Raw genomic sequence first — 14561 nt, 5'->3', positions numbered from 1 at the left:
ATTTTTATTCGAAAAAAGAATTTTCAGCATTCCGTAAGCCTTTTGGCCAGGAAAAATATAAGGTCAAAGGGGACCTTGGCTCACCCAAAGACTTAACATTTGCTTATGAGTATACAAGCACTGTAAACTGAAAAATCACATGGTCATGGCTTGCAGAGAATAAAACACGAATTACAGTTTCTTGCTAGTGGCGACCGTTACATCTCCCAATTAAGAAAATGCATGGCTAAAGGATTCCTCGCCAGATTTTGAGTGTGTGGGATGGCTCAAGTCATAGGCAGAAAACTCTAAATCACAGCAAAGTTAAAATATGAGGGCGTCCTCTCAGTCTCCTCCAGAACGATGGGGTAAAAAACGAACCCCAGTTTTTTTACGGATATACACGTTTTGAAGCACCAGGAATCCGAATCATAAAAAATGGCGATGATGTCGGTCCATCTGTACTCTTATTTCCGGCTAAACCAACTGGAAAAAAATTTAGAAACATATTCTTAGACATGAAAGGGAGAATTGCGCATGCGTAGATGGTATCTGTGCGAGCCTCGGCAAATTTTTTTGTTTCCGTACGGATAGAATTTGAGATCAACCCATTTAAAACAGGTATCACCCTCAAACATATACTCTTTTGGAAAGATGCAATGGCTTCATGAATGAAATTTCTGTTTATAAGTTACAGGTGAACGGGAATGAAATCGACATTAAAACAGAAATTCTAATTTTATTTTCGAAAATCTTTACTTAGGAAGGAATTTGAACAATAAATATATATGTACGTAATTAAAGATTAGATAATCACAATCTATATTTGGTACAAAAAAAATTACATTACATCATTACTCATAGGATTACAGTGAAAAAAGTAAAAAATAAAAGACAAAGTATTATATAATTTTTATTTCTTTGAATAATACTTAACACTACTTACTCTAGTTGATTCAAATGTTCAGTAATAAATTAAAGGAGGGAGAGTGGTGTAAGTATTGCACTGGCGAAGTCACGATTGTCAGATGCCAGCACCACTCCACGGCCGTGGAATGTAACATACGATAAACAAGACAATATATAAATTATAAATATATTATAGTTATAAAAACAAATTAGGGGCCTACGCCTCCATCACAATAGCTACCGATACAATTACATACAGTCTCGGTAAAAATTGCCTACTATAATACAGCATCACTATCATAACTTGTCACGGTCGTAGCATATAAAAACAAATAGCAACAGTGCGTAGCTATGCACAGTACCTTTGTAGGTAACAATCCATTTAGATAAATAACACAGCCTCGCAAAGCCAAATACTTTTAGGTATCATTCATATGATAGGTAAACATTTTACTAACATTATAATACAGCGTATTAAACATATGTACATATTTAAAATCACATAACAGGACTCCTAGTATCTGTCCAGTCAGTATTAAAATTATTTTTACTATACATATTTTACAGGCGGCCGAACTAGCCAGATAAAGAATAAATTAAGTATACACAAATCAACCTTTTGTTCCAATTGTTGTTCGTTCCGTACACAGCACCACTCAACTAATCTGTTTGAGGAAACAGCGCTTGTGCCAGCACTCACCACTAGAGCTGTTCCACAAATTTTGTCAGTTGGTCCTGCGGTGTCATAGGAGGTACCTCGCCGCTATCCTGATTTTGACTTGCGGGCGATGTGTGCGGATGTAAACTACTCGTATGGTTCTGACTTAGGAGCATTTCCGACGTCGCCAGATCGTGGGGGGATGGCTGCGTACCTCGCGGACTCGGCACAGGTTGATTCCTAGGGCTAGGTGCTGGTCTGGATGACGGATTTGGCTGCGGGCTTCGTATAGGCGGGGGACTACGCACACTTTGCATTAACTGCTGCTGTTGCTGAACAGATATGCCTCCGGGCGGCGGGCCCATTACACTTTGAGGAGATGGCACTGGGGGAGGTGTCGGTTTTAACCCTTGCATCGGGGCGTATTGCTGTTCAGAGAACGTATTGTTGTAGGAAGTCATATGCGGTTGTCGTATTGCTGGAAGCCGTTGCTGATATGATGGAGGTGCAGGTGGCTGTTGAAATTGCTGCTGTTGTTGCTGCTGTTGCTGTTGTTGCCTTTGCATGACGAGCAGCTGCTGATGTTTATACCACTGTTGTTGGGTCATTTGTTGGCCGGGAGGACCGGGCGCCGGTCCTTGTCCCGGACCTTGACTTAACATGGTCTGCATTTGCATCCGATTTTGATGTTGGTTCGGAGTCTGTTGTTGACTTAGCATATGCTGTAATTGCTGCGGCGATGCTCCTGCGACTCCAGCTCCTGCTCCTTGTTGAGCCTGAGCTTGGGCCTGTAATATGCTTTCCATTACAAAACCAATCTGTTCCCTACACTACACTAAGATAATACCGAGTGTCCATGCATAATGGTAGGAGGGTAACGGGCGGGAATCAGGACAAGGGCAAAGAAAGCAACTGGATTTGATAGTCAATATTAAATTCAGTTACATCCGCAGTACCTATGAAGAAATGATTTACATTGAATATTAAAAGTTAAATATAAATCAATGTGAGCCCTATTTATTATTTTCATAATCTTTAAAAGTGCAAGTTCTCCTACATGGTACCAGGGCGAAGGCATTGATTGCATTATATGGTTTGAACAAGATGATAATGGGATAGTTCCTTTACCAGATTGTAATAAAAAATGTAGCAAAGAACAATTTGTTGTAATACACAATTTCAGTTACTTCAACCATGAACAAGTTTAAAAACTTTCTTTTCTACTGCTAGAACAAAATCTACAATTTAACATCACAATCCCAATCCATAAAATGTTATAACAATTAAAAAGTTTTACAAAGAAAAGGAGCAAAATACTGTAATACGGTACTAACAAGATTGCATAGTACAGTTAGTGTGGATACAAAAATAAGTTGTTAATATTTTTCAAATTCTTGTCACTGCCATCTTTCTTCCCACTTGATCTTTAAAAATTTATACGGGGTGTTCACAATTGAAGTACTAGCATAAATGATAGCAACGAATATAGTAACAACGAGCAGGAAGTCACAATAATAATTTAATCAACTACTGCCCGGTTTCACAAACGATGATTAAGGTTAATCAGTGATTAAAAATATTAGAATGGCAAACAAATGCGCGTATAATCAAAGGTGGCTAGCATTGTAATATTTTTAATCATTGATTAACCTTAATCATTGTTTGTGAAACCGGGCATAAATGTTTCAACAGTAATGCTGACCTCATCATATCAAACATGACTTGATACAGAATTGTACCCCTATGGAGTTATATTGTATTAATAACTCAATACCGCTTTGACACACAATCTTCATACAAAAGTACCTTTCCATTTGTAGTGCATCTTTTATGATGATGTAGTATATTGTTTGCAGGGGGTGCTGCAATCATGTAAAACATTACTGTGCCGTACAAAAATGCACGTTTCTTCACTGTTTTGAATAGAAAATTTTCATACTAAACTTTGTTTACTTACAAAAATGAATAGTATCTTCTCCAGTTATTAATAATATGAACGTTTGCTATTTCCATTTTAAGATGGTGTAACTTCATAATTTTGATTCGCGAAACTTTTGCTGCTTAAGTTAAAAATACCTTCTAGACGGAAAAAGAACTAGAACTTCTTTAAGGTAATATTTCTTTTGTTATGAAACCATCGAGAGAAGTACTGCCTTAATTTAAATTAGACATGCCTGTAGAAAGTTCATGGATGCTATGTGTTGACTACAACAGCCACTCCTGATTCTATTTAAATGTTTCTCTTTCTGATGACATGTTGAGGTAGCATGAATACTGTTCATGTTCATCTTCTGTTACTACTAGAATGTGTCTGGTACCAAAGATAATGCTACACTAGATAGACACCGTAAATGGGCAAGTTGCTAAACTGCTTATTTAGTTCCATAAAAAAGATATAGGGGGCTTTTGCAATTAAGCCTATCATCGGAAGCGATAATCGTACGTATTCGACACATGAGCTGCATTATATTATCTCTTCCTTGACCTACCCCACATTCGTTTACGTATCTACATATATTAAATTACATTTAAAGGTAAGGCAAAAAATTTGTGTAGGCGTCTCTGAGAATTTCCGCTACGTATATATGTACTTTATACAGGGTGTAACATCTCCTTCGGATCGTAATGAGTAATGACTTTACCATAAAAGATATCGGGAAAAAATGCAGGAGCAAAAATGTTTTTAAAATATTTCTGGACACCAGTGGCGTGCTGTATTTCACTAGCGTATCAAACATCCGTTTTTTTAAATGGAACACCCCATATTTTATTGAGTAATTGAAAAATACTGTAGAGTACTTTTTTATTTTTTATGTAACACAGCATATCCTTAACTTTACCCATTTCGCCACCTTTTCTTCTCAAAATTTGACCGTTTTTCGAATTTATATTTTCCAGAGAAACTAAATCACACCAGCGTTAAAATTTTGAATTCAGGGACACTGGTGAATATTTCAAAACCGAACATAAACAATTAACATGTTAAAAAATTTAAATGTTTTTTACAGATTGTTGCTCCACACGTAGGTTAACTTTCCGACTTCCGAGGGTTTATAATGACCCCATGCAATAGAAAGAAGATTTTTTTGTCATCTAATGATATGCGAATTTGTTCATTTTCAGGTGTATTTCTCATAATTTCATAAAAAATTCAACAAAAGTAGCAATTAGCAAAATCACGTTAAGCCATGACTCAATTGGAAATTTTCTAAAGAATTTGAATCTGCTTTTTGTCTTACTAATAGTCATGGCTTACACGATTTTGGTAATTGCATTTATTTCCAAATTTTTTATGAAATAATTAGAAATGCAACCGAAAATTAACTAATTCGTATGTGATTAGATGAGAAAACAATCTTTCTTTCGATTGGTGTCACGTGTCATTATAAACCCCTTAAGTTAACATGGGGAGCACAATCTACAAACAACATTTTTCCCATGTTAATTGCCTATGATCGGGTCGAATTTTTAAAATAACGGCATCGAATTTTTTTTAAATAACTTATTTTTATTAAATTCTTCCAAAGACCTTCTGTCAGGTTTTATGACAAAAAAACTGAGAAAAAAGTGTCAAAGACAAAAAGCTAAAATATTTTTTTTCGCCAAAACGGTTATTTTTATTTCGTTAAAATTTTGGTGGTCCACATTAGGCATAAAAGATGTAAGACTGTCAAAAACTTTTTTAGCTTCCTAGCACGAGCTAGGTAGCTATTGTGATAGCCGTTTTTTGGACATGTCAAAATTGTGTAATTGTAAACAGGAACAGGTAGATTGTCAGGCTGAAACTGAAGGTACCTTCCATTCTTTATAAGAAATACCTACGGCCTGTAACTGTTCAGTGTGGAATATATTATTAATTTAAATTAGAGCAGAAAAAGAACAGTGAAAGAATGTGATACGCCTACATAAGGCCCCGCTTGACTAACACACAATATAAGGAGCCATTGTTCTAATATTGTCTGCAAATGCAGTGAAGAATCGCTACTATCGTGGTAAAAACGTTCTCCGTGGACAGAGTCGACATATCCTGCTAACAAAATTGAGCGTTTACAATTTATACAGACGGTGTCTATCTAGTGTACTATTATCTTTGCTGGTACCTACATGTTTGTATACTTTTCAGGATCGGATTGCTTTTATTTTATTGATTTTTTTAAGTGCACAATGCATCAGCTGACCAACCCAACCCATTACACATTTACTGAAAATCTAAAGTTATTTCACTGAAGGAAAAGTAGCGCCCTTATGTCTCAAATTTAAACACATCCAACCATTTTTCACTTTAAGGCCGACGCGCACTTGGCGAAGCGCCTTTTTCGCTAACATTGCTTTCATACTCTGATACGCGGCGCCGCGCTTGAGCGTTTACCTATTTAAAGCAATGTGAGCGAAAAAGGCGATTCGCCGCGCCACGCCCCTCCCCGCGTTAGTGCGCGTTGGCCTTTAAGGAAACTTACAGACTGCTCATCGACCAGTGTTGTTCAGGTGATATTAAGGTGCACATATGGAAGGCCATTTACAAAACATATAGGGTGTCTACTACTGAACACAGCTAATGTAATCTTGAAATAATAAATTAATCTCTTAGATCAATCAGTTTATAATTCAAAATTATATTTTAGCCTCGTCTCAATAAATACCCTGTATAATGCAGCTTCTCATATTCGTGAGAAGGTCGAACACGTTTCAAAGTAGGCGGAAAGGTGGACACACCTTGGCCCGTATGAATAAAAGTAAGCAAATGCTTATACTTGCAAAATTCAAAGTAAATACTCGTAAGTGCTCCTTCCCAGTGGGCGACTTAGCAGCGCTGCTGAGCAGCAGGACAGGACGCAGTGCAGTGCTGCTAAACAGACCAGCATGAAGGGGCAGTTACGAGTATTTACTTTGAATTTTGCAAGTATAAGCATTTGCTTATTTTTATTCATACGGGCCCTTGACTAAACCGTGAAGTATCATCCCAGAAAAGGGATACCAACAGAAGTCGCACTTCGTGTCAGTTCCTTTGATGTTTTTTTGTCTCAAGTACAACTCGCGCAGCCTTGGTGCGTAAATATGGCAGTTTCGCGTGGCAATTACCTTTAATTTGAATCTATTACCTCTTGCGCTGTTGCATAAATTTCCACGAGTGCTTACAAAATTAAAAGAAATTTATAAGAATTTTGTTTATTAAAAGACACGTTTTTTCTAAAGGTTAAACGTTATTTAAAATCAATGATTGTATTTATAAATTGGAGTTTACATTTAAGTTGTACTTTTATTGATTTACATTTTTAAAATAACTAACGACTGGCATCATGAAACATATCTATCTAACACAGAGGTATGCAGTAGCGGCCAAAAGTGTATCACAATTTGATTTTTCCATTGTAACATTACATTCACTACGGTTGGCAATTAAATATTAATATGTTATTTATGGCTGGTTGCAAGAAAGCGAATTATAATCCAAATCCCACATTATGTGCCAAATCTGAGTTTAAACAAGAATTTTGACATTTAATTGGCTGCCTACTGCAATATAAAGTCAATCGAATGTCTTAATACCGGATTAAACAATAATTCTGGACTGTTTTTTTGTGCAACTGCCCGTTAAGTGATATGAAAAACAATTCGAGTCAGTCAGCCACTATTTGTTGTAGGAATGATTCTTTTTTTTAAGTTATTTATTAAAAACATCTAATAATTCTGTAGTAATACCATTGTTTAATTTAAACAATGGTAATACCATGAAAACTTATTACCGACAAACTATATTGTGATAAACTTTTGGCCGCTACTGTACTTTGCATTGTAGGTAGAACACTGCATATATGCAATGGCATTGTGACACACGAGACTACCAACAATTTAAAATGTGTCCAGTGTGACTATGGAACGAATGATAAATCTAATTATAAAACACGTTTATTAACATACAAAGTCACCAAGGATTTAAAGTATGCCCAGTGCGCTTTCGTCACCCAACACAAGATCAGTCTTTAAGCGCATCTTAACATCTCCTTAATATTGTAAAGATATGGACACTGCCAGGATTTAAAATGTGACCGGTCTAATTTTGTTACCAAGTACAAATCCAGTATAAACACACGTTACTGCAATTCTATGAACTTAATCACTGCACTGTCTTTATGTACAAATACACCAAAATCGCAAATTAAAAAACAAAAATAAAAATCAGCTGTCACTGTTCCATAATTGCGCACTGAGGCTGTGCGAGTTCCAACTTTTAATAAAAATTACAGCGCCCTGCGACTTCTGTTAGTATCCCTTCTCAGAGGTATTATTTCCAACTTCAATCTTTTATTTGAAAGTTGAACGCCATTTCCCGTTTCTGTTAAAATTTTTTTTAATATCATGTCAAAACATTCCCGTAGGTGCCGTCCCCGTTCGGCCTTGAGTAGCAAACAGGAAAAAATTGATCTACAACTAATCAATAAAGAAATTTTCGAAAAATTGCAGTTTCTACAAAACAAACTTCCTGTTTGGAACATTCTGGTACACAATCTAACCGTCCATCGAGTTCTTTTGATGAACGCGAACAATAGTTTCCTTTCAAACTTGACAACTTCAATGTTGAACACCATAATTTTTATCTGACGCGTTCGAGTAAATCCCAAAATCCTCTATTGGGGTTCCCTACTATGATATGGTGGCTTGTGGAACCAAGCCAATATGTCTGGGGTAACATAATATTATCGCTCATAATATTGTTAGCGCTTTTCGCTATTTTTCCATATTTATCTTGTGGCAGATATTTTTTTGACCTAGATAACGTTCGATTCTTACACCTAGTTTTTAGATGACCTATTTGACGTTCCTTGTGATGAACAAGAAAATGTTCCCCTTTACGGGTTTATTTAAAATTAATGTAATTGATAGTTCTGTTTGCTTCTATCACATGGACAGAGTGTATGCGCTCTTACGTCGATGCGTACACCACATCAGCTGTTACGCTGCGCTTAGTCTAGGTGTCCCCACTTCTCCACTTACTTTAAAACGTGTTTGACCTTCTCACGAATATGAAAAGCTGCATTGATACAGGGGTTATTTATTTTCGACGAGGCCTCACATCAAGGTTAAACTTCACTCAGGAAAGTTCGTTTAATCTTTAGAGGTCTAAATATGGAGATTTGAAAAACAATCACATTTCTGATTTATTTTACCTTTGTTTTTCAATGGAGATCTGTTGGTAATGCATCTGGTTTTTCAGTTCAACCTCTTTTTTTCTCATTGAATCAACTAGTAGTACAATGTCTACTACAACCAGCTGAACTAAATTCAAACTATCCTTTATCACACCATACAGACTTGCAACTGCACGATATTAACAAGTTTGTTAGGATCGAAAGCCTACCATTGTTAGACTACATTCAACTCGCACTTAATATACTGACTAAAGACGGTAAAACAGCCACACTTAATAAAATAGTGAACAAGTGGGAGAAGAATGGCTCAGGTGACAATCTCCAAACACCAATACTAACCAGAACTGACTTTCATTTAGAACTCCAAATTTAAAAAAACCTTACCTGTCTTTGCTTTATAAATGCGGCCATAAGTTGCGGATTCGATTTTAGTATCTGCAGAATCTGTTGTTGCTGGTCGGGCGACTGCGGCAATCTTAACGTTTGCATCAACTGCTGTAAGGCTTGCTTTTGCATTTGAGCATTTCCAGGGTTATTTAAAGTGGAAGCGCCCGGCCTAACGGTCGGGGTACCACCTTGCATTGGACCTGGACCTAGCTGTGCCTGTTGCTGTTGTTGCATTAATTGCGGTCCCGGTTGTCTTATTCCCTGCGCCGCCCCACCTGTGTACCTCTGCTGCCATTGTTCCATTGGTAACAAATTACCCCCTAATACAGAACGATTAATGATATACTTAAAATGAATTATATTATATTACCTTGTCCCGTTGCTAGATGTCCCATGGAGCGTTGTACTTGAGGTGGTGGCATTGTTTGTCCTGGAACACCCGCAGAGGGATTTAATTTGCCATATCCCACATGAGGCTGCTGCTGTCGCGCGGCTTCCTCTTGAACTTGTTTCACAACCTGTAGTACATTCGCAGGTGGCGTTTGTGTTCCTGGTTTCATGCCAATTCCTTGCTGATGAGGAGATTGCATACCCATGCCGGTAGTCGCCATTGAATTAGGGTTCATGGAGTTGGCAGGGCTAACAGCCCCAGGAACCACATTTTGCCCGCCAGATGATAAGTTAGGTACACTACTAGCATTAACGGAGTTGGCAGATTGCATCGTTGAAGTAGTGTTCATTACAGCCATTCGTCTTCGTAATAATTGAGCTTGCTGTAATCTTTGCTGTAACTGTTGTTGCTTCAATCTATGTTTAATATTAGAACAAAAAGGTACAGGACACTTAGTTTCTTGGCAGTATTTGGCATGATAACAACACAAGGCAATAAGTTGTTTGCAAATGGGACAGCCACCATTAGTCTTACGTTTACAAACTTTCGTATGCGTTACGACACGCTTCATCTTCTGACAACTTGGCAGTCGACAGTTAGCATCTCTGCATTGACAAGCATGTACAAGAGATTGTATACACCGCTGAATTGACAATTTCTTGGCTTCTTGCGGATTCGCCTTCTTATGATCGCTAGGCGACGAACCGTCGTCGATATCCAAGCCGAGCTTCTCCATCTTATGAGGATGGCCGTCTTTTTCGTAACACTGAATGCAGAGATCAAAGTCATCACAGATCGTACAGTGATATCGCGTTTCGACGTGCGCTTTACAGTTGTTGCAGGTGTATACAAATTTGTCCTGACCTTGGTTATGCAATTCGTATAGCATAGCCATTGTACTATATTTTGCTCTACGTAACGACGAAAATTCGAAATGCTTCTCGCGCGCCATGGTGAGAAAAGCGTCTCTTCCGTCCATGAGATCACAATTAATAAATGGGTCTGGGTCTTGGATAGGCTGTAAAGACATAACATGCATTAGAAGTATCACATGTGCTCTTGTGCAATTAATTTAATTAATTAGTTAATTAAGTCCAAATATTAACCTGACAAACTACTATTGAAATTCAAAATATTAACATAAAAAGTTAAGGGAATGCACCGAATCTTCTTATCAAGACATGGGTCAAAAACGCATTGCAGTGAATTTAATTGGACAAAGTGTATTTGTCACTGTACTATGATATTGCGGAGCGGAGGTGGTTTGTTTTACTGCCATTCGATCTGTCTGCCAAACCACAGCCTAATTTTGATTGAATTGAATCCTATAACAGGAAAAAGAAAAGAAAAGGGCAAAGAGTCCATCTACAAACCATAGCAAATAATGAAGGTTGACGCATTTACTGAATCCGTTAAATATATCTTGATCTTTACTCTCATAAAATTTCAAGGTACTTAATAGTAGCACAGCTATTCTCTCCCCTCTCTTCACAACTCTATACAATAGATTGTACACCACAGCAAGAAAGTGATATTCATGGGAATTAAAACACATTACCATAAAGTTTGTTAATATCAGAAACAACAAGAAAAACTTAGTCCAATTCTCCTATTATCATAAAGTTTCCCTAGCACAAAGTCTACATATTATTCGGCTGTATTATGGAAGGTATCTTTCCCCAATAAACCGAGGCACGTGGCGCAGTGGTCGCGCTCGCCGATGCTATTCGGGAGGTTGTGGGTTCGAATCCCGCTGCCGACTGCTCTGTCTGGGGTTTTGTCAGGGGGTTTTCCTCAGACATACGTAGCTTCGCATAATGCTAGCATTATGTTGAAATCTACGAGGCAAATGCTGGAGCAGTACTCTCCCCCTCAGCACCCTAACTCCGTTCCTTCCGTTCCCATCCCTACAATCCCGTTCTCTGGCTGAAGAGGGCCAGGAAGCCCTGAGCAGCCCGCCTCCTGTATCCCTGTAGTCAGGGGTGCCGGAGGAATGAAAAACGTTGGCCTTTTTCCTTTTTTTTCCCCAATAAAGGAACTTTTCTTGTTGACATTTCAATAAAAAGGCGTCCCTTGTGCAAGAACCAGTGCAAGTATAGCTTTCTTGCGATAAGAAAGTAAAGAATGATTCTTGTGTATGATAATAAAGATTACCCTACCTGAATTAATTTTTCGATTAATGCCAAAGTTACATGATTGCATATTTGGATTCTTCTGGTAATTTTAGTTTTAGTTTAATATCGCAGTAATTGTCATACTTAGTACACCGAGTATCAATCATTTCATTTTGAGGAAAATGATTCATTATCCCTAATTTATTTTAACGTAATTAGAAATAAGTATAAGAACAGAACGGAACCTTCTGCAAGCACCTTCATCTAATGTAGGAACCAATTTTGACATTTGTTTATTTTTTACGGCCTACTAGCCACTTATGTCTGAAAAATTAAAACTAGTATTAGTATAAAAATGTGAGATTAAAAGAAAACTAACAAAGACAGATACTAATAACCTTATATCGTTAGAAAGATGATGAAATTTCGCATTTAACAAAATAAAAAAAGCGCGGGATTGCATTTGAAAAAATCAAATTATCTATGAATAAAATTTTCTAAATTGGCAAATGAATTTCTCAAAACGTAAAAAGAATTCTAACCTACCCGCCCAGTCTACATTGGTACATGTCATGGTAAGTATGTAACATCTCATTGTTTTGTTGAATGTACCCTTAGTTTGAGTAGGTAATTGATTGAATGCGCTTTTAGTGTGTTAGGAATGCAGTTGGTACAACTGGGAATCAGAAATCTCGTTGAAAATCCAGAAGCATCAAGCTAAAATTGTCTTAATTATATATCTAAACGTATTTACATGAATGGGGTACTGTTGATATCTTTTTGAGGTTATGCCATATGTTTTACTATTACTACCTGTCTTTCTTTTGCTTGTATCGCATTCCAAAACCCATTTATTCATGGCGTTTTATATGTATCTTACGTGCAACGAATATTAAAACAATGCTATGGATGAAATACCATTCTCTTATGAAATACTAAAACTAGTTCGCCAACTATGGTTGAGATGTTCTGCTTAGCTGAAACCAGGGACCCGAACCCAAATGAAATATCGGTTCCGGTTCTGTTTATATTTAAGTGAAAATATTTATAACGGTTCCGGTCCGGTTTCGGTTCTAAAAAGATAACGGTTCGGTTCTGCGCATTTTTTTCGGTCCATATTTTCGGTTCTAGTTTTTCAGAAAGTATGGCATTCAAAAAATTCATTAGAACAACGTGATTTGTTAATTAATAGGTGTGAAAAAGAACTCATGAATACCAAAACGTGACGTATCATCAGTGTAGCTAATTTATAACGACAAGGGGAATACAGGAGGAAGAGGGAAATATGTATTTACACTTAATTTATTACTAAAAAACAGAAAATTTTATTTTCTAAAACCTCGCCCCTCCTTTTTTATTTTTTTTAAGTAGTGGCTAAATTAGCGCCACCGCCACCCGTAAAGCCTTCAATTTCGACACCTTATTAAAAATTTATAATCCACCGATGGCAATCATAGAGTAATATTTTATCAATTTTCAGGACGTAGTTTCCGACGCGTCCTTCAACTTCCAATAACCTGTTAAGAACCGTAAAAAAACCGAAAAAAGTACTGTGGGTTCCGGTTCTCAATACGTTTCCATTTCAGAAGGAATAACGGTTTCGGTTCGGTTTTTGGTCCAGAAAAAAATACCGGTTTCGGTCCTTTTTTGGTCCGGTCCGGGTCCCTGGCTGGAACTCATCTAACACAAGGTATTTAAGATCAGATGTTCTGTGTGAAATATCAGAGGAGCTGCCGAAGTGCACGTAATCTGTAGCAGCCTTTGTTGTGTCTTTTCCATTGCTGCACATTTTTGCTACCGTCGTGACGAATTTGCTCTGCAATTGATTACATGAAATATAGAAGTTGCTAATATCCAATCAACTGTAAAGTGCCTCTTAATTAATCTTTTGCCTTTGTCGTGTAAGGTTAACAAGGTCATTCAGTTAGTTAATTTATTTTCCTTCTTGAGGGTCGCTGCAAGTAATTCTACAAAGTCACAGAGTACTAAGTTTGACAGTATCTGTGATACTGAAATTGTGCAGACATACACTTTTTTTTAAAATATCGATTTGTGGCTAAACCGATATTTTAGGTAGCAAGTGTGACGTAAAGTCACACTAAAATTACCCAAGGAATTCAAATACCCAATAATATACGGGGGTTCCATTAAAAAAATGTAACTTTGACATGAATCACCCTGTATATGGGTTCCAATCGAAGTGAAAATATTTTAGGTTTATAACCTTAAGAGTTAACTGTATGTTAATAAGCCCACAAGAGTCCGTCCACATACTATTGGCCCACCTTGTATTATTCGATATTTAACTTTTTTCCGTTTTTTTTTATAATACAATCTAGCATAATTTTTGAAGGTTGTAATGGCTGTTTTTTTAAGGCGCGTACAAACATGCAACATTTTTCGTTGGAGGACGACGTTACAGTGTCACTGGATTGCGAGGTGCAACAGAACACCGCTCTGTAACACTGGCATGTAACATATTACCGTCCCATCAGTTTCTAATTTTTTTTGTTAAAGAATGTTGCAGCTTATATTGTAATGTGTGTACTATTTAATACACAAACAATTGATTTTGAACTCTGGCGCAATTTCTACCCACGCGTCGTATTTTAAATTTTATTATAATAAAAGGGGTGCTTATTATCCAATAAAATCTTTTTTTTCTGTAAACTTCACTTAGCACAGCGTCTTTCGTCTACTCCATATTCAATTTATAAGATGCTTGGTGGGTGCCAAAAGTGGGGTATCCTGCAAACCATTATTTCAAGAGCTATGCATAATGACATTACCCTCTCTGTATATATATGAGGCGGCTAACTATGTCAGAGGGAACCTCAACAAATTTCGTACAAACCTAGCCATTCACGGGAGATGTACAAGATTCGGCAAGAAGTTACTATTACCACAACATCGATTAAGGCTGCCTGATGCCAGTTTTAAGTGTATGACGATTAGGATCTATAACAAACTGCCCA

The 14561-nt window shown here is 37.1% G+C and overlaps 1 protein-coding gene across 2 annotated transcripts in view; it reads right to left on the bottom strand.

The window, feature by feature from the left end:
- Positions 1-879: 879 nt before the first annotated feature.
- Positions 880-14561, bottom strand: part of LOC116168756 (CREB-binding protein) — a 37688-nt gene continuing 24006 nt past the window's right edge. For both annotated transcript variants that reach the window (XM_031484736.1, XM_031484735.1), the window contains exons 18-20: positions 9452-10490; positions 9079-9401; positions 880-2334 (exon numbers count right to left, since the gene is read on the bottom strand). In XM_031484736.1, the coding sequence (XP_031340596.1) occupies positions 1591-2334; positions 9079-9401; positions 9452-10490 (2106 nt within the window). In that variant the 3' untranslated portion in view covers positions 880-1590. The remainder of the gene's footprint in view (positions 2335-9078; positions 9402-9451; positions 10491-14561) is intronic.

The sequence above is a fragment of the Photinus pyralis genome, unplaced genomic scaffold (genome assembly GCF_008802855.1).
Source record: "Photinus pyralis isolate 1611_PpyrPB1 unplaced genomic scaffold, Ppyr1.3 Ppyr1.4_LG4, whole genome shotgun sequence".
Lineage (NCBI taxonomy): Eukaryota > Metazoa > Arthropoda > Insecta > Coleoptera > Lampyridae > Photinus > Photinus pyralis.
Note: the sequence above shows the minus strand (reverse complement) of the source record. Positions and strands in the feature narration are given on the sequence as shown.